The sequence below is a fragment of the Drosophila simulans genome, chromosome 3L, assembly GCF_016746395.2.
Source record: "Drosophila simulans strain w501 chromosome 3L, Prin_Dsim_3.1, whole genome shotgun sequence".
Taxonomy (NCBI): Eukaryota; Metazoa; Arthropoda; class Insecta; order Diptera; family Drosophilidae; genus Drosophila; species Drosophila simulans.
The window spans coordinates 22,176,142-22,197,338 of NC_052522.2; the positions used below are offsets into that span (position 1 = coordinate 22,176,142).

Here is a 21,197-nt window from a genome sequence, read left to right on the forward strand (position 1 = left end):
AATTAGTTAAAAAATATATGAGAGTCGTTTGCCCCCCTCCGATGAGTAGGGGGAAAATGCCAACGTTTTGTTGCATTTCCGCTTGGCGCTAAGAAAAAAATTTGTATGAATGCATAAAATATGAAACAAATGCGGCGCAGACATGACAAACCAGGAGTCGACACAGTGGGGCACATTGGAAATTAAACAAGTATATTCCATTTTCGAACATCATAATTTGAACATTTTTGGAATGCCTCTTGCCATGACTGATATTCAGTATTTAAAAGTCTTTATGATTGAAAGGCAAAAACTTAAGGGATTTCGTTTACTTACTCTCATATCGTCAAACAGTATTGGAATACATACAAAAATTAAAATATTTAAGAAGAACTATTCGTTACTTCCCATAGAATGTACTAAATTGATTGTTCATACACCTTCTGCATGATTTCCTGTCCTTCGATGCCCACCGTGCCAGTCGGGCGCTTCCTGGCTCATAATGAATAATCATAAAAATTGCATAAATTATGTGCCGACGCCGTCTTGCCCAACGCCTGCGGCGGCAGCGACGGACAACAAGGACGCAAACAGGAAGGCGAGAATGGGATAGGACGAGAAGGGAAAAGGGGCGTGGCAGTCGCATAGGATAGAGACACAACGGGCACAAATGAAATGCAGAAATGTAAATCTAAAATAATTTACGCGCCTTTGTTGACTGCAGTTGCCGTGGCCATAAAAACCCGTCCTCCGCCCGCGCCCCATAAGCCATCCCATCCACTGACTACGCTCCTTGTTGCCTTCTTTTCCAGCCGTGTAACTGTTGCTACACAAAATGGCGTCATCGTTGGTAACTTGGCTGAGTCCTGGCTCGGCCACCTCCACCAGTCGGCGGCAGGGAGCTATGCGCCCTGGCCTGCATTTGCATTTATGGCATGGAATAATCCATTATCAGGCATTTTGCAGGTTGCCTTGGCAAGTAATGCAGCATTCTGAGCCGGCAGCAGCAAAAGAGAGGCGGAATAGGATTGGGTCCACCGATATATAGGGGTAGCTAAGCCTTCTGGCTTTAGTTTAAAAGTGGCCAGCACGCTGCAGATTAATTTGCCCTCAGACCCGCCCTGAACGGGGATTAAAACATTTTAAGTTAGCTGCAGTGGAAAAAGAATCAGAGGGCACGGAATAGAGGTAACTAAACGAACAGTATCATACTGTCGTACTTAATTGCACTAAAATATTGTGGTCGGAAATTTTAACAAGAACAAGATCTTAAGATCACTATGGTTTAAGAATGGGTGCAATTACTACTAAATTGCGATTGGTTCCATGGTTGAAACTCATGGGCATGCACTTTATTTAACCTGTGGTGAAGTAAAACAAGTCCTACAATAGGCTTGCCTAATTAATTTAATTGTGTAATGCGGTCAGGTGTCTGGCTGTGCGTTCGATGAATGGCGAAAAATCAGTGTTAGGGCTCCGAGGACACACATGCCGCCCACGCGATGGGAGGTCTGGATAAGTGCGATGGGGAGCAGTTTAGCCATGGTCGGTGAAGCAGGAGCCACGACTGACATTTAAAGAAAATGCGTTCTACTTGCTTTTGTAAATGATTTATGGGACAACCGGCGATGCTCCCACCACAGCTCTTAGGAACTCCACTTCGCCCACCTTGGCACTTCGTCCTAAGTTGATACTTTGGAGGTTCTCCCGAACATGTGCTGTGCATCGAGAATGAAGATATGGGGGAGCCCGCATAAATAGTTTCTTGCCTAAAAACTTTCAGGCACAACAAAGCAAAAGCCTAATGAGTTGTCATTAGTTAGCCACGTGTGGACTGCGGAAAGGGGGCCAAAACAGCAGCTGAAAACCATCCAAAACCGCTCAATAGCGGTGAATTCTAAGCTTAAAGGAATAACGCTAAACGCCGATGAAAATAGCAGTTCCACACAGAGTCCTGCGCAATTAGCCCCGAATTGTAATGGCAAAATAGAAAAATACACAACTGATTTTTGTTCTCATTTGGCAAGAGAAATTAATTATCTAAAACTCATTTGATGAAAAATGCAAACAATCTGTGGGAGCGTGTGGAAAACTTTTAGAAAAATTCAAAATATTTTCACAACAATGAGGGGCGGGGGTGGCACATGCGTGGGCATGTCCTTGACTAGCTTTTGGTGCCATGAACGACGTGTCCTCGACATCGTATTCCTATTTCAGCTTTTTCTTTTCGTCCTCGCTCTCGTTTCAGGCTTTTGGGCTGTCAATCATGCAAAAACTGCAACCGCCGCATAACCGCTGGTTTATAATAGTTAGCCCGTAGAACGCTGCAGGAAAAAGGACGAGGCGGACCGGAGGCTGGCGGCAGTTCTGCGGGAGGGGATGCGTCCTGGTTGTTGCCTGGTTTCGGCAAAAGCTTTTCAAACTTTTTAATTATGCAGCAAACAGAAAACTTTGTGGTAATTTCGTTGCAACAGTTGGCTAGGACTGCAGGACGCCAGGACTCAACGGCAGGAACGTCAACGTCACCAGCAGCAGGCAGGTTGACTAATTGAGTTAGGCACGGGGGCCGGGTACACGTAAGGGTGGGCAGTGGGGGTTGCGGGTCATCGTGCCTTTTGGCAATAATAATTTGCCAACAATTTTAAAGTGCATCAATCACAATTAGTGACCGGAATGTCCTAGTGCAAGTGTGTGCGGAGAACAAAGTCCGGCAGAAGGACATTGCGAATTCATAGCAAATTGTGTCAATTTTGTAAGCGTTTAGTCGGTTACACATTTCTATTTCCAGTTTCTGGCATTTAAAACAAATTGAAAGCTACTCAGCTATCGTCTTCATTAGAATATAGAAGCTTATCTTTCCCTTACCTCCGAAAGCAATTTGGTTTCGAATGTAAATCAATATTCTTTAAGACTCATAAAGGAATTTTCCCGTTTTTGCAGACAACTTTCCATATAGAACTTCAAATAGACGTCGCTACTTAATCACACAATCAAGCACAGTGAGAGAAACAAAACAAATCATAGGCTTAAAAAAACTTAACTAAAAATATACCAAACTATTTAAAGAATAATAATTGAAATCATATTTTTCAAAATAATTTTTCAATGAGTTTTTTTGAAATACTGAAAATGTCGATTAATTACAGGTTTTCCTATTTCCGCAAGTGTAGTTTCACATATGTGCAAAGATGATGTACATGTACAATAAACCTAAGCCGATTTAATAAAAGGCATTAAAAAATATCTATTTTGCCGAATGAAAAATATGAAATCGGCACAAAGTCAGCATCAGCAGAAAATAGAACAAGGGTCCTTTCACTCCCCCTTTCTTCGCACACACACACTGGCATACACTCAAGTTGATTGGAAAAGTGTCCGCCTCTGGCTGGAAAAGGATGAAGAAGCCCATAAATGTTGTAGCCCCAAAATGAACACACATCCCTTGGAGATTAAGGAGCTCGGTGGGGCGAAGGGCACTGCAGAGCAGATGATGGGGAAAACGAATCAAAGGCTAACTGACCACCCACGCATGATTAAAAACTGGAGTTTTGGGACCTTCCTTGGGGGAGTGCCTGGGTAGCTGGGGAGGACCGACTGTGCACCTTTCAAGATGAGTAAATGAGCATTGAAGCGTTCAAGATTATCAATATGCATGAATGCGGCGACCAAATTGTAGTTAAGTTCAAGTGGACACCCAAGCTGGGATCCGAGTGGAAGAAAGAAGAAGATTTAAGAAAATGTGATATGGGTGTTGCATGATTAAAGGGGGCTAAATGAAGCATTTATCCACTCACTTGAGCAAAACGTTAAGTGTGGAAAAGGATTCGATTGCGCAGAAATTCTTTCTGCCTTCTGATATGCGAATCAGGCCATATAGTGCCTTCAATGACTACGAGATTTCGCGGCATGAGAACAAGCCAGTTCTTCGAGGTACGAGGAGACGCTTGGATACGTGGCACGGATATCATCTGTGGGCTATGCACAGTTTATTGTTTCACACCTGCCCATTATCCCATCGGCAGTTGTCTCCGGCACTTTCCCAGCACTTTTGGTAGCAGCAGATTTTATAACCACAGAAACATGCAAAGAGCATTTCAACTTTTACCTACGAAGCACGGTAATCCAGCAAATATGTAAACAACTTACCAAAAACCCATATTATACACATATAAATTATATGTATATTCAACTACACCTCGCACTCAATGCCATTTACATGAAAAACTTTTGCTTGTCGAATCTTTCAAACATCAAAACATTTTCTATTTTGACGATGATGTCGATGTATACCAACGGAAATCTTTAAAGAGCTCGGGCTCCAACAACAAGCCAAATTGGGTGAACAAAATCTAAATCATATTTCCCTGATAATTTCCCCAGCCTGGGATTAATTTATTTATTGCAATTGACCTGCCCAGCCAAATCCGATTATGGGATTAGTCGAACTGTTTTCCGAAAAGAGGATACTTTAATGATTTGAATTTATTTTTTGTAGAAGCAAATAAAAGCATTAAATGTGTAATTAGAGCATCGCCTTTCATATTTTACGATCCCTAATTGCAAGCAGGCATAGAAAAATGAGACAATCGCGTTTAATCAAAAGATATTTCTGCATTAACCAACCCTAGCATCATTTATTTCACCACAGCTGCAATTATCGATTTATTGCAATTCCAGTTCATGTGTTTTATTGCTAATTAGGACATAAAAATACCGTTCGACCAACAGACATTGCGGCATCCACTCTTTTAGTATATATTATTGTGCACAATATATAAATAAATGGAGAATTTGAATTCAGTTAACTGCTACTGTAAGATTACAGGCATACCACTGTTATTAAATTATTTATTGATTCATTCGACGTTTTTCCTTGCTATAATATTTACTCATATCCTCATACAAATTGTTAAAAGCCCTTAAATTCATTTTTTTAATTTTATTTTTTTTTTTATATTAAAAGTTTTTAAATCAATGCAATTCAAAGACAAATTCAAAAAATATTAAAACACTTCAAAAGTGTGGCGGTTTCAGATTTACAAAAAACTCTTGCCACGTGGTTGCCATTAGAATCGATATCCCTAACTTTTTTGACTTTCTGGAACCCGAGACCTCGAGGTTCATAACTACATATGTATATATATATATATATATATATATATGTTTGTATGTATATACGACATGGCAAGTGATCCTGGTTCTATACTCGTATATATTAATAATTGATTGCATTATCTATATAAAGAGTCGGAAGCGGATCCTTCCACCTGTATATTAAGGTTACATACGTGATACGTGATTGATGCTCCTTGTGTGTGGCTCTGAGATACTTTTGGTTATGATAACCTACTGATCTGTATCAACAAGGAGCCCATTTTCTCACTGCCAATGCGACAATGGTTAGGTCAGCTACGATGAATTAATTTATCACAATGCTGGTCAACTGCAGGCAATTAGACTCATTGTAGAAAATTCGAGATATATTTGGCTTAAAAGGTAATAGCTCGATAGAAAGCTGTTTTCGAATCAACTACAAGTGTGAACACACAACTCCACTTCCAACTCACTGGCGTCAAAAGTGTGAGAGTGTTTTTCGGTCGAGTGCTGTGCTCGTAAAAGAAAGCCGCACTGGGAGCCCAGCAGGAAGTGTTGTAGCTCGCACTTTACCAGACTCACCAATGCCACACACACAAAAAGTGTGGCTATCATGTCGTATACTCGATTTTGAGAAGGGCACTGCGGCGGGGTCCTGGAGGGTAATATCTACGCACAGCATTTTGCTGAGCTAGCCTTGGTTTTAATTGCGGCTGGTGTAGCTGTTGCTGGCCACATAACCGGAAAATATATGCAGGATACCAAGCGGTTTATGTGCCATTATGAGGCTGATACCCCCCCACTACCAAACAATTTGTGTGTGGGCGTTGGCTTTTATGGGCCTAGGCGAGCTCTAGAATGCTAGTTATGTAATCTGTCCAAAATATCCGTCTGCAATTAAAAACATTTTCAAGTCGTTTATTCTCTCTTCGGCGAGGAGTCGAACATAGGGGAGGGGAACTCAACAGAAGGATCGTAAAAGCGGCTTTATGAAAATGTCTAACGAATTTTGTGGATTTAGGTTTATGAATTTATCGGAATTTTTATAGCCCACTTTTATAGCCTCTGCCAGAATGAGGGTGTAAGGGAGCACAAAAATTGGTATTTGAATACCAATAACAGTTTTAGGCGAAAATAGGTATAGTTTATTCTGAGATTAGCTGTGGACTTAAAATTCTAATTAATTCATGTAAAAGACGAAAATCTATTTGGGTTTTCCCAATCAAGCAGATTTCAGTGACCGAAGCGAAATCAATTAGAGAATCCCATTCCGCAAATGCTACCCAAACAAATGTACACTTAAAACACATTGCCTATGCAAACTAATCGAAGGCCGAGCTAAAATCCTTCTGGCTGGGAGGCCAATTCCGGAATCCTCGTCAATAGCAACGGTTTCAAATTAATTAATAAAATTCTCGTTTCAAGTGGGCCAGCTAACAAACAAACAGGCGAACTACAAATGAAGGCCGCAACCCGCCCATGCCCCGCTTGGTTGGGAAAAGACTTGCGTTTGGAACGAATGTTGGTCAAGAAGAAGTTGCATGTGCCAAGGCACGTGTGTGTGGGGCTACTGTTCCCAAAAATGCCCTCTAACAGTCAACCACCTCAGAAACTGTTTGTTAGCCAAACCAAACAGCAAATACTTCAATAAACGAAATTAAATATTTGAGCATGGAATGAAACATTTTCCTCAGCTTTTAAGGCGGGCACAACAGGGTAAATCGAAAAAAAATTGAACACTTTATGCCTCGCATTGGCAACAAATTAAATAATTGCTGGAAAAAGTTTGCCATCCGCAAATATTTCGACAAATAAACGTAAATAAACCATTGGTTCTCTCTCGACGCTTTTTCGGTATTGTTAGAATTTTTGACCAAATGTTGGCTTTTTGTTAACTCACTATAGACATCCTTCGCACCAGTTCTGGCTTTGGCCATTCCCGACTTATGTCAAATATTTTGTTTGCCACATTGTTTAACTTTTGACCCGATTCGTCCGCCTTGCTCCATGGTTCCTCTGTAATTAGACTTTAATTGGGCAATTGTAACCATCTCAGGCGAGTGTAATTCATTGGCGTTCCGGCCAAAATTCAGCCTCGGGTCCAAAGCCAACACCTTTTTGATGTCTAACCCTGGGCAAAGGAGAAAAGGCAGCATTTTGGAGCTGAATCAAACTAATTAGGCGCAAACTTAATTAATATTTGATGATTTTTCTTTGCCGTTTGTCTTATTACCATGACGGCTCGGCCAAACTCGCTCCGGACCTCCTCAGACCTTAAGTGGCCCTCGTCATTTGCCTGGCGACAGACAGAAACATAATGATAACTTTAGAGGATATTTCGGGATTGGGCTTAATTTGGCTGAGTCTGAAAACATTTGATAAACTTGTCGCTAGGCAGGTGCCATCGCAGAAAGGGATCCGCATTATGCCTACTGATTTTGTGGGCGTGCAGAGCGATTCAAATCACCAAATGGTAAGGTGAGATGAGGCGCAAAAGTTTTTCTAATGTTTATTGGCGAACTTTTTCATTTTTTACAACTTTTGTAGAAGTTTACGTCGTACATTTCCAACCCCCCAATTGCATTCTGCCTTTTCTGTTGTTGCCTAGGATCGTCCCCGGTCATTTTAAAGTTTAAATTATACTAGGGGGGAGTCGGAGGTCTGAGTGGTCTGGAATCCAACGATTGTCAGCACATTAGGCCTACGAAGTTGCCGAGGAGGAGTGGCGGGCAGCCATACTTTGAATTAAACTTTTATCGCATCAATTCCGAGAGTTTTTGCGCGTTTCCATGGCAAAGTTTCATTGTTGGAGAATTTTCAGATATTAATTCCTTTATTTAAAATCTCCCTAGTCGCCGAGATAATGCGAATAAACGGTACTCACCCTTCTGGGGATAGGTGCCACTTACCTGCAAGTAAAGAAAAATATATGAAAACAAGAGAAAAAGGCTATAGTCGAGTTATCCGACTATCAGATACTCGTTACTCAGTTAGTGTGAATGCGAACGCAATTATAATTTTTCTGGGATATTGATAGATATTGGAGAATGAAATGAGAAAAAAATTAAACTTAAAATTAAAGTGTGGGCGTGACCGGCTTGGCGGCTTTGTGGCGTTAGAGTGGGCGCGGCAAAAAGTTGATTTGCAAATCGATAGAAATTTGCGTCGCGTCTTTGTCTCTAGAATCCGTATGCTGAATCTCAACCTTCTAGCTTACATAGTTCCCGAGATCTCGACGTTCATATGGACAGATCGACTCGGCTATTGATCCAAATCAAGAATATATATGTGGTTGGAAACTCTTCCGTACCTATACCTATAGGGTACTTAAGGGTATAGTTACTTGGAACTTCATAGCCAGAGAAAACGATATTTTTTTTGACAGCAATATAGTAAAGACATTAATTTCCATTGTAGTAGTATGGGATCAACCCTTCAAAGTCTGATACAACTATTGTATATTTTTTACAGCCGCAACATGGTTTTCATGCCTGCTCTAAACTTGCTTGTGTACAACGTCCTTTTGGGTTATATAAGCACGGAAATCAATCGAATCATTAATGGTAAGTTCTTTGTAAAGACCATCTTCTAATCACTGAAGTCTCTTTAGTTTCTACGGCCCAGACAAGTCTTTGGCAGCATATTCCTATTATCGGCCAGATGTTCGCTCCTTTAGAACCTGAAACCCATTATGGAGTGGAATTCGGGGAACGCATGTGGAACTTCAACCTATATATAAACATCTTCCTGCTTCTCCCTGCATTTTTTCAGGTATAAGCCCACATAATTCGGGGACCACATTAATGTTCCCAATTCCCAACCAGATCTATCATATCTCCTTGCTGGTGGCGCTTGTTCTCATGTGGAACTGCTACCTTCACCAGTGTCTGGCTGCTTTCCACCTGAAGATGGTGTGGCACTTGTGGTGGAGCGACCTATGCTGGAGCTACTACGTTCCTCTTGTCTTTTTCGGATTCCTGATGACCATGCTGCACTTTAGTCTGATTATAGCAACCGTGATGTATCAGATGCAGATCGACGGAGATCCAAAGCCCCGGATCCAGCCCGAGGCTCTCCCAGAGCAGCAGCCACATCCCACAGAAAAAATTCAGAAACGGATGCCAGTGGACCAGCCCATTGGGCTCTAGAAAATCTGACACAGAACGCCGGAGCACAGGTTCAGCCGCCTTTAACTGGGTCACCATCAGTCAGGGGCTTAACCTTGCCGCATCTACAAATACACTGGGTCGGTGGTTCAACTAATAAATATGCCAGAAAACACCAGACACACAGATACCCCGCACGCACACACCAGCACACTACCGCTCACCAGGACATGTACAAATGAATCGCAGCTGAGGGCCGGCCGGGCATCGGGAAATAAAACCATTAAATATTTGCGGTTAAACGCACCAAAAACAAACCGCAAAAGTAAATCATATCCAGAGCAGACATTGGACATGGCCAAGCATCCAAGGCAAGGAATTTCTCTTGCCTCACCCGACCGTCGTCCGACACTCGTAGGCAAAAATATTAGATTAGAAATTAGGAAGGCATGGACATGGACTCGCATTGGATTGAGATTGGGCAGGCAGCAGACCAGAGCGCCATTAAATTGGGGATGGGATGCAGGGCAGGAAACTGGCTGCCAACGGCCTGCCAAAAATTCCAAATGGTCCATGGCCGAGAAGCATAAATCATTGAAGCTGACATTTCACCATTTCACTGGATTTGTATGTATATGCCAATGGTTTGGCCAATTCTTGGGGAAGAAAGTGTTTTTTTGGTGGGCGAGGAATTTGCGTAGATATCCGTCGTTTTTCCCAAGGAACTACTGAGACACTCGCCCTGGAGTCGAAAATATTGAACCCTGTGTGTCCTTTAATAGTCCCCCTTGTACCAGTTCTCCGCAGAGCCGAGCATATCAGGGCTCCGAAACGAAATATCGTCATCTCTATTCCATATAATCTATGCTAAAAGCCAGTTCCCTCCAGTTGACGGGAATGTTGATTCCGTTTCACATTCGTAGGGATTTGGCAGGATGTGTCGAATACCGTTAATGGGGGTTAATTTAACCAAATCGCAAGAAATATTAAGAAAATATTATTATCTGAGCCAGGGGATTTTTTATTGTCTAAAACAGCCTAACATTTATATTATTTAGCGCAATTATTAACTTTGATTTTTATGACATCCTGGCTTTTTGGGCTGTCTAGTAATTTCACAAGTTGGCAGTGCCGAGTCGTAAATTTCCAGTTTACCTTCTTTTTGAACTGAAATTCGTTCCCGTCCAATTCATCAGTCCAATATGTCGACGATAAAGTTTCTGCGATCCTCCACACACAACGCACTTCGATCCAGCCTCGGATGGTGCCGCCATGCTGCCTCAAGACCACGCTACAACTACGACCTTGTGGTGCTCGGCGGGGGCTCGGCGGGATTGGCGTGCGCCAAGGAGGCGGCTGGCTGTGGAGCCCGCGTGCTCTGCTTCGACTACGTCAAGCCCACTCCAGTGGGCACCAAGTGGGGCATCGGCGGCACCTGCGTGAACGTGGGCTGCATCCCCAAGAAGCTGATGCACCAGGCCTCGCTACTCGGAGAGGCTGTCCACGAGGCGGTGGCCTACGGCTGGAATGTAGACGACAAGAACATACGGCCCGATTGGGGCAAGTTGGTGCGCTCCGTGCAGAACCACATCAAGTCCGTCAACTGGGTGACCCGCGTGGACCTGCGCGACAAGAAGGTAGAGTACGTCAATTCAATGGGCTCCTTTCGCGACAGCCACACCATCGAGTATGTGGCGATGCCAGGTGCCGAGCACCGCCAAGTGACCTCAGAGTACGTGGTGGTAGCCGTCGGCGGAAGACCACGGTACCCGGACATTCCCGGAGCCGTTGAACTGGGCATCACCAGCGACGATATATTCAGCTACGAGCGAGAGCCGGGTCGTACCCTTGTGGTGGGCGCCGGATACGTTGGTCTCGAGTGCGCCTGTTTCCTCAAGGGACTCGGCTACGAGCCCACTGTCATGGTGCGCTCCATTGTGCTGCGTGGCTTCGATCGCCAGATGTCCGAGCTGCTGGCCGCCATGATGACTGAGCGAGGCATTCCCTTCCTGGGCACCACAATCCCCAAGGCCGTGGAGAGGCAGGCGGACGGACGGCTGCTAGTCCGGTACCGCAACACAAGCACCCAAATGGACGGCAGCGACGTTTTCGACACCGTGCTGTGGGCCATTGGGCGCAAAGGCCTCATCGAGGACCTCAACCTGGAGGCCGCCGGAGTGAAGACTCATGACGACAAGATTGTGGTGGACGCCGCGGAGGCCACCAGCGTGCCTCATATATTTGCAGTTGGGGACATCATATATGGTCGACCAGAGCTAACGCCGGTGGCCATCCTGTCGGGCCGCCTGCTTGCCAGGCGTCTGTTCGCCGGCTCCACGCAGCTGATGGACTATGCCGACGTGGCAACCACAGTTTTTACTCCGCTGGAATACAGTTGCGTCGGCATGTCGGAGGAAACGGCCATCGAACTGCGCGGTGCTGACAACATCGAGGTCTTCCATGGCTACTACAAGCCCACAGAGTTCTTTATTCCCCAGAAGAGCGTGCGTCACTGCTACCTCAAGGCCGTAGCCGAAGTGTCCGGGGACCAGAAGATCCTAGGCCTGCACTACATCGGCCCAGTCGCCGGCGAGGTCATCCAGGGCTTCGCCGCAGCCCTCAAGTCCGGCTTAACCGTGAAGACGCTGCTGAACACGGTGGGAATCCACCCCACCACCGCCGAAGAGTTCACCCGGCTGTCAATCACCAAGCGATCTGGTCGGGATCCTACACCAGCCTCCTGCTGCAGTTAGTGTCTTGGAGATAGGTGTCTTGTGGTGGTGAGAAACAATGCATATTTCTTCCACTTTAAGTATGTTTCAGCCCGTATCTACCGTCGATTTTAAATAACAGATTTTCTAACGTGGAAAGGCTACACACCTTTCGCATTATAAGTTTAAGTAGTTTGCATTTAATGTTGGTTGAATGGTGCAGAGAGAAATATAATATTTGGCAAATAATTTGCAATCACTTTCATACCCTCACTCGTTGAAAAGCATGTTGCAGGTACAAATACATATCCTTGATCAGGACCACGAGCCGACTCGTTTTAGCCACGTCGGACAATTTCAATCGATATGCCAAACAAATTTTAAAATTTCTACTTCCCAATCGCTCTCGATTAGGGCGTCCTAATTTGGTTCCATTCAAATATATGCTATATAAAACATAATATGATGCTAGTTTCTGCAAGCCAAACTAATAATTTTTTTTATTTCGTAATATAAGGCAGGTATAAATATAGTTTTTCGATCCGAATAGGTTTGTCTTGTATAATTGAAATAAGACATTTGGGAATGTTTTAAGCAGACGGATTACTTTGCGTAGACGACAGCCATGATTATATCAACTCGCTTGATCAAGAATAAGGCGGAATTATGGCCCGAAATGTGGGCTTTACTGCGTTGAAAAACTTATGATCAATATCCCTCTGCAAGGGTAAACAATTTATAATTTTGACAAATTTTTTAGTTATTTCAAACTTATACGGTGTAAACGCATCTACTCGTAAACATGACCCAACCGGATCTGAATTGCACTTCTCTGACGAATAGCTCGTCGGGATGTGCGGCTCACGTTCTTTTGATTTGACACTTTATTATAAATGACAGAGCCACACTTATTAAGTCGGGGGAGCACTGAAAACCCACAGAGCGATTGCCATTTCTGACATATGAAGTTTTAATTTATGAAGTTGGTGGTGAAAAACACTTTGTTCCCCTGGAGGTGACCTGCGTATCCGTTTCCGAGTCCGGTGGCGTATCGGTGACCCGGAATCTTGCGAGTGGCGCCAGAATCTGGGACACACACACACACCATGGCTGCTCGTGGCACGAGCAACAACAAACAACAAGAATAAAAAATTTTGATTAATGTTTACTTCCGATTTGCATAAATCTTACTTTAGCATTTTGGGCTTCGCACGCTCTCGTTCTTGTTCTCCCAGCCTCTTCCTATATTATAAATTATTTTTTTATTGCAGCTGGCCGGTTTTGGGTCTCGCTTGGCAGCCGTATGCTCCCCGGTTAAATGTTTGCCCCGGCGTTATTTATTCGTTTGTTTGCGCCGGTCATCAGAGGAGGGGGCATGTCCAGGTGGGCCGGGATCCAGGTCAAGGCGGTGCATCTGCCCGTGAGCGCCGCGCTCCCACAGTCTCCGCCGTAACTTTTCGATTAGCTTTGCCAACTCATTTAACAAATGGTCTGGCTGACAGTAAGAAATATAACAAATTTAGCCCGGCCATCGCAAGGAGCTGGTAGTTTTCATTGCAACACCTTAGAATCATAAATTGTGACCTGACCGCCCAGCTGCAGCTGCAGCGGGCGGCAAAAGTTTTGCTCATCCCGAAGTTTGGCTGTAAGTTAAAGCACCCGCGGGTAATTTGATAAAGCGTAAAATTTTGCACTTAAACTATTTTCATCTTCAGCACCCCCATCCGCAATCCGGGTCCCGAACCCGGAGTTGGCATTTGGCAATTGCATTGTTGCTCCCATTATTGTTCTCCGGTTTTCGGTCATTGGCAGCTTGACCCGCTCCCCTCCCCGGTGGGCAGGAAGGGAATGTCTTGAATTACAATACGGGGAAAGTGCGGAAAAGTTTCTCTGATTGCGTGTCCAAGTGGTCGGACCACTGCTCCTTTTCAGGCTCCTTCTCCAGATTGAGTGCTCTCGAGTGCAAGGCGGCGGCACAGGAATTGTTTTGGCTCCGCCGTTGCGACGGTGGCAAGTTTATCGAAAGTGAATCGGGTGGAATTATGTGCGTTGGAGTGGGTACGAATGGCACAATCCCCAGCCCCGGGCGTCACCTCGATCACACAAGTCCGCACAACTTGTTTGCGAAATTGTGCAATCAGCGCTGGAACAAAGCCCGCTGCCGCTGCCTCAATAGACTAAAGCAAATTAAAAATCTCATTTAAATTAATCCTCGTCGAGGGTCCTCGTCCGCCACTCCAGCTTCCTTCTGATGGAAGACGGACGGTTGGCGCTCTCATCAACGCATTACAAACAATTCCACTTGGGGCACGCAACCACAGCAGCTTGTGGTTACTTGGTGGGCGTGGCAGCTCCAGCCGCACACTGAGCACTTTCGATCGGGGGAGGGGAGAAGCCTAAGTCTTGTTTAGCAATTTGGAATTTTTAAATCCTATTAAATTTTGCAATCACAGTTTGATTTGTTTGCCCAGTTGAGACTGGTCTGTGGCACGGACAGGTGAGGGGATCGGAGCAACCGGATCGGAGCTGGGCACGTTCCACGGCAAGACCGAGTCAAAGGGCTTTCAATGATTCAATAGTTTAATTTCGAATTTCCATGCAAATAAACAAATATCCATTAGGATGCAGAACGAGGCGGAGTCGAATGGTAAGCAGGATGGCTTTCTATTTAGTTTAGTTATTAAATGTATCCATTTCCATTACCAAATTACGCCGCAATTGTTGCTCGTACATATACGTATATCGGTTTGTCCGTCAGTCTTGCACATGTTTGCGATTCCCATTGTTGGGCTGTGTTTGAGCTCCTCGGCATCTGCAAGGATCCAACTTTATCTGCATATGCATCGCCATCTGCATCTGGGTCTGCATCTGCCTTTGTATCCGCATACAGGATCTGCATCTTCGCTGCGTGCTGAATGTGTAATTACGTAAAAGTTGATAATGTGTTGATTATTTGAGGTATTTAATTTATTTATGCAATTTTCGAGTTCCTTCTGCGCTCTTGTTTCCCGGGCTTAATTGCAATTATTTAATTACAATTCAGCTTTAACTTCGGCATGTGTCTATTGTGTTTTGCGGTCAGCTTCCATCCTCAAACTCGCATTCGAGGAAAAAACAAACACATCTCAAAGGAACGCCAGCATTTGTGTGTTTCTGTTGATTGCATTACAAAGAGGCTTCTTTGTCCGAGCGGGCAGACACTTGACGATAATTTTATATTAAGTCTTCATCCAATTACTGCAGTAACTCGAATTAAAATTGATTATCGATTGCGACGGAAATTAATTGCTTACTTTTAGCCGTTTAGCGCTGGTTTCCTTTCATCCTGCATTCAGTTCAACGGTTCAAGGATGTTGATGCACTGAATCCACAACCGCTACCAGCTCCCTTAACACAAGCTTCTTTTCAACGATTCCGATTGCGATTCCGAGTGCTTAAATATGTGTGCCGTAATTTAATTTCATAAAAGCAATTGTGCGTCTGACCCCTCGGCTCGTCCCTCGCCGCACAGCCCTCGGCAAACTTTGCTCGCATTCACAGAATGACAAAATCATGTGACCAGGAGGAATGTGGCAAGGACTCAACTAAAGGCGGGAGTTTGTGACAGAGGTGGTCGCGTGAGTGCCGACTGGGCTCTGATGAAAAAGTACCTGAGCTCGCCTCAAAATCACTACTGTTTAAAAATAATCACTTTTCCCAAATTAAAACACATGGCTTTGAAATCATATTTCCTACATCCATTTTATTACCTCTATGTACAACTGGTTTTCCTTCTCTCAATATACCATAGTATATAACACTTAATTATACATATATATGTTCAAAAGAAACTCAAAATGAATCTTCAAAACCACTACTATTATTATTAAGTATATCTTCTGACTATACTTAAATACACAAAATTTACCTTCACCCCCTGTTAGTATTGGATGCCTCATAAAGAACAAGACTACCTACTTTTAAATAATCTGGATATGGAGCTGACTTTGAAGACTGCATCACGATCGCATCTCTTTGGCGGTCGAGCGTATTTGTTTTGTTGTTTAAAGCCAACAAGGTCCGCCGCTGCCGCCAACAGGCGGGGCAAACAGGAACTGTGTTGAACGGGGGGTGGGCAGGATCCTGCGGAATGGAGACAGGAGACAGATGGGGAAGTATTTTCATTGTCTTGTTTGCCAACGTCGGGAGTCGCATATTTGACATTGGACTCGTGTGCGCTCTGATAGCGTGCCAGCCAAAACATCACAAATGGTTGGCAACTCTGGCAAACCGTCCGGCAAACACACACAGACACATAATTGCGAGTGTGTACTGTGGTGTGCGTGTGAGAGTGCGTTGATTTGCTTTCGTTACTCTGCGGCTTTTGTGAGAGCCAACGCGGCGTATGAACAACGTGTGGTAAATAAATGGAAACATTCGCACAGAAGGAGAAACCTATCATTTATGCACAAACGGTGCCAACTTTGCTTGCACCAACTGCAGCAAAAGCGCGGCTTTCGCCTGCCTTTTGCTCAGTTCTCCAGCGAACCCGGGCCGAGATATCCCTATCCTTCACCACCGACTCAGGATATAGTCCTGCACACATGGGCCTGCCACAATGCGCGACTTCACTCGCATAGAAAGGCAGAGGCAGAGACAAAAGAATGGCGCGTTTTAAGCATTTTCAAATTAAATTAAAAACTGCACCAAGCAGTCGAAAGCCGGCGGAAAAAGCCAGGAATAGAGGGGAGATTTGGCGGAGCGGGAAAAGCAGGAAAAGCCACCGCCAACGACAAAAAAAGATTGAGATAAACGAGAGAATGGAAATGGAAGGCCGCCTTTGAAGTTTTTCTGATGCTCCAGCACTTTCAGCTGCTTTTGATTGCGTGAAGCAGCTTTCTCTTCGGCTTTCTGGCTTTGTTTTGTCGCCGGCTGAGTTTTTAGCCAGACGACTGAGCGACTGAGGAGTTGCATTTTCGAAGGGCCCGCCCAAGGGCCTCAGATGAAATATGGATACAGCCATCAGTGCAGCTATTTGATTTTCACTCGTAGAAATCCAGTCGTTTATTAATATTTCAAACACCAGAAGATGTGGGTTCGCTCAAAATGGTGGGCAATGCATGTAGTGAGTCGCTGTTATCTAGTGGAAAAGTATAATCAAACGCTAACAACGATGGAGGAAGAACTAAAGGCCTATTCAGAACTGTAGCAAAGGAAAACCCGTGACAAATAGCACTCAATACTTCTTAATTCTTGGTTAAATTGATTATCTGATGTCCCATGATTAATAGCCATTTTCTTTAAGTATTTTTAATAAGTTTCTACATAATTCTTGAAGTTGAGTCAAGAATTCACTTCAATTGTTTATTGTAAAAGTTGTATTCTGGATCAAGATCACTAGCCTAGTCGATTTGGTCATGTTCGTATGAGCATCGAGATTTCCACGCAGCGCACCCAAAATTTAAATCGTTAAAATCTACCTAGTTGATTAACTTATTAATATTCATCTACATGTGCCAAAATGAATAAAGCAATAAGCTTCTGCGTGAATATCTCCATATCATTACACAGTATCCAATAGTCGCGTCCCTTGCAGTAAAAAATATTTATTTTACCTAAAATGTACCGTAAGATCCCTTAATAAAAAAAAAGTTTGAGAACCACTATTAAAACACTGACCTAAACTAACCAGACTCGAAACCAAAATAAATTGATGTTTACTCGATTGACTATTAAATATGATTTGCACTCGGTTATAATAAACAATTAAGCTTTCTTATCGGTGCAATATTGGTGCAATGTGTACTCTCCAGTAATAATCTAATTGCAGAGTTTGATTTTTTACTTTTCCTTTTGTTCGGTTGAATGTACTCCGCGTGTGCTGCTGGTTGCAGTTTTCCAAGCGGAAAATTTGTCATTGTTGCCATTGCGTTTATTAATTAATTTGGCCGACTGTCTGTCTGGCTGGCTGTGTGTGCGGGTAATAAAATATTTGCACATGACTGAAATTGAATAGTTTCTTGCTGTTTTGGCTGAATTTCTGCATAATTTGCAATTGCCATGGCATCGTTTACTGAATTATACATGGAGGGGTCGAGGTTTTTTAGGCCGGCTGAGCACGGCACTAAAGGGATGTGCATAATTTAATCAGAGCTGCAAGTCAACAGGGTTTGCTGCATCGCAGGACACTAATTGAAAGTCCTGCCTGCTCCGCCATCAGGCCTGTCTGCCAATCGAAAGTCAACAACCTATTAAGTCACATTGCTGCCAACTGTGGACAATGATCGCTGTTGTCATGTCATCAAAACTTGCACCGCACACATGCCAAAAATCTTCGTTCGTTCTCTCAGCATTTTTTTGCGAACGGAATGGAAGGGACCGCAAAGCAGAATACAACTAGTATCCTTGGAGTCTAGAAGTTTTCCCCGGTCCGTTCCCAGCGCCCAGCCCCATTTCCCCCTCTCTCCCGGACCGTGCGAATTGCAAACAAGCCTTTTGTTACACGAGAAGCCCCAGACACATGGTAAACATGTCAAATTGACGGCCTGCGAAGTGAAAGCGACGTCAGCCAGCCCCCGGTGGCAAAGGATCCGGTGGCCGTCCGTCGCAGGACCCGCCTCCTTCCGGTCTGCTTTCCATTTTTTAACCCATTTTTTCCACTGCCACCGCTCGAGTGTCCCCTTTGTCTTTGGGTGTGAATTATTAAAAGCCACAGAGCACAACGTCTAAATTAGCAGGACGGGGCTGCTGCTCTCAGCTGTTTCACTTTCAGCGAACGCAATCATCGCCATCCACCCCGGCGTAATTATCGTCATCAGAGCCGTGATTATCATGGTCATAGGCTGCTGGGATCCGCATCCTGGCATCCTGGCATCCCCATGTCCTTTCGCCTGTCACTCATTCGCATAAACAGTTAATTATGCATAATATGCATTTTGCTGTCATGTTGTGCAATTTTCGCTCCCCACTGGGGTCCTCCCTGCACTTTTATTACTCGCCAGCTCCGTCGTCTTTGTTGTTGCAGTCGCCCAGCGCGGTAATGTTTTTAAATGCGCTCATTTGTGTTGCTGTTGCCATTGCTGCGGGTGTTGCTGCTGCTGCTGATGCAGTATCTGTGTGCGCCTGCTTATCTATGGCCGTGTTTGTGTGCTTTGGGTGCGATAGCTAATTGGCAGCCGGTAATTTAATGTGCGACCGAGCAGCAGGAGGAGCAGCACGATTATAGTTAAAGGAGTTGCCGGCTTAATTGGAAGTGAGCAGTGTACAAAAGAGCGAAGCACATGTGATTAGCAAGAGCGATAATCGAACTCGGAGCCATCACGGTTCCGAGAATCCTCCCAGAATCATTTCATATGCCAACACGCCGAAAATATCCGGCGAAAAATTCAATTTGCACTGCTATTTGCCGAAGAGGGAGCGGATACAGACGCTCGTGTTAGCATAAAATTCACTTTGGCATTTCCGATGGTTGACAATTTTTTGCGTGGGCTGCGTTTAACTTGCACCGCAAAACTGCTGCTGACAATTATTACATCCGCAGGACATTCGCCAGAAATGGGGGAATGGACGCCGGAAGAGGGAGAGGAGCGGGTGATACGGGCGGGTGATAGTGGAGGAACGGAAAGGAATAGCAAGGAAGAAGGTCCTGCTGACACGATATGACACTACCCCCGAAAAGCGGCATTGAAGTGGGACGAGCACATTAAATGGGAAAAGGAAGAGCATAAAAAATTGAGACGATTGAATTTAAATGCCAGACCACTTGAGCCAGGATTCGGCTCCGTCCAGACTGTCCACATGCGGGTGAAGTCCATTTCCCATCCTGCCAATGGCCATTTGAGTAAGTCACGAGCTGCGACAGCCGGCGCCCAGATTTCCATAGCTCCGGCTCGGCCATTTGGGTTGCCTGGCATTACGTGAAAGTAGGTTGTTAATATGCATGGCCTTATGCTTTCTTTTGGGAGGAAATGGGGGATGGTGGATCCCATCGGAAGAGCGATTCCTCAAGGCACCATATTCCCTTCTGCTTCTGTTTCGAGGAGTACCTCACGAATAAGCCAGTCCCAATTAGAACTATGTCAAAGCAAACATGTGCTCGCACTTCCACTTTCTACGCGCTGGGGCCAATCAAGGACCGCACCGAATCAAGGTCCTTCTGCTGCTGCCCCCTCTTTCGGGGCCTTTCATTTAGTGTCGGAAAGTTTTGCCTTTTGGTCATTTCTCGTTCAGCTCGTTCAGTTCCTTTCTGTTTCAGTATTTCAGTATTTCGGTGTTTTTCTTGTTCCATTTGCATACATCGAGGGAAGTTTGAGCTGCCTGAAAGCCAATGAAAGCCAAAGGAGTGCTGCTTGAATAGATCGCACATGGAACTCAGCTCAACCTTGGCCGGACAATGCCGGCCGTGTGCGTTGGTGTGGGAGAGGCCATTGTATGAATGACTGAAGAGACATTGAATTAAATTTATTTGAAAACGCCAAGCGAAGTCTCCGAAAACTAAAGTTTTGCCTCCACTTTGTTCGCCCCGCCTGATTTTCCCTTTGGTCGGCAGCAAAAGTTGGACCATTGCTTCGACTTTTAGCCGGGATCCATACCCATACCCATACCCATACCCCATCATCCGTCCTCCGTGCTTACCAAATGTGTGATGTTGTGTGCATGCCTGTCTCGGTATTTTACGGATGCAGTTTCTCGGCTTCTACTGTTGCATATTTGATGTTTTTGTTGTTGCTTGCCTGCCGTCGCCCAAACAAAATTAACTTTGACAATTTTAATTAAATTTTTTCGACATTTTGCTTAGCAGCTACATATTCAAGAAATATTAGCCGGCCATGGCTAGCAGAAAAGAGCATTTGTCCCCAGAAGGTGGATAGCCCACTTTAAGAATACTTCCCGGCATTCCTGTAGGGTCCCCATCTCCTAGGTGACCCAGATTCGATCGAAGTGATAGCCGTCCGCGTCGGCAATCTAATTAACTCGTAGAAAGCCGTCGGAGATCATTAGGAGCTGCATGAAGGCTGGAAAAAGAAAATTCCCACTCTCATTTCCATAATCAGCTCAAAGTTGAAGGGCTCCAAGCAGCTCTCCTCCCCAGATGTAATTTCATTACTTTGCCTAAGAAGGAAGCCAATGCGACTAGCCATCAGGAATATGGGAAGGAACTGGAGGAGGGGCTGTGGAAAGGTCTCAGTAATGGAGAAATAAAAAATATGTTGCATAATTTTGAGCTTTGTTCCGACTTAGTACCTTTTCGCACACACACACACACGCAAACTCTGGCCTGAAGGCAGATCCTGGAGATCCTTTTGCGTCAACTTAACAGCATTGAAAT

General features: G+C 44.5%; 2 protein-coding genes across 2 annotated transcripts; both read left to right on the forward strand.

The window, feature by feature from the left end:
* The first annotated feature begins 8,470 nt into the window (after positions 1-8,470).
* LOC6739118 lies at positions 8,471-9,496 on the forward strand. The gene is made up of 3 exons (XM_002085875.4): positions 8,471-8,636; positions 8,684-8,844; positions 8,898-9,496. Exons 1-3 carry the CDS (start codon positions 8,495-8,497, stop codon positions 9,219-9,221), a joined length of 627 nt encoding a protein of 208 aa, XP_002085911.2. The 5' UTR covers positions 8,471-8,494; the 3' UTR covers positions 9,222-9,496.
* Positions 9,497-10,249: 753 nt separating this feature from the next.
* On the forward strand, positions 10,250-12,155 carry LOC6739119 (thioredoxin reductase 2, mitochondrial). The gene has a single exon (XM_002085876.4). The coding sequence runs from the start codon at positions 10,382-10,384 to the stop codon at positions 11,930-11,932; it is 1,551 nt and encodes a 516-aa protein (XP_002085912.2). The 5' UTR covers positions 10,250-10,381; the 3' UTR covers positions 11,933-12,155.
* The last annotated feature ends 9,042 nt before the right edge of the window (positions 12,156-21,197 follow it).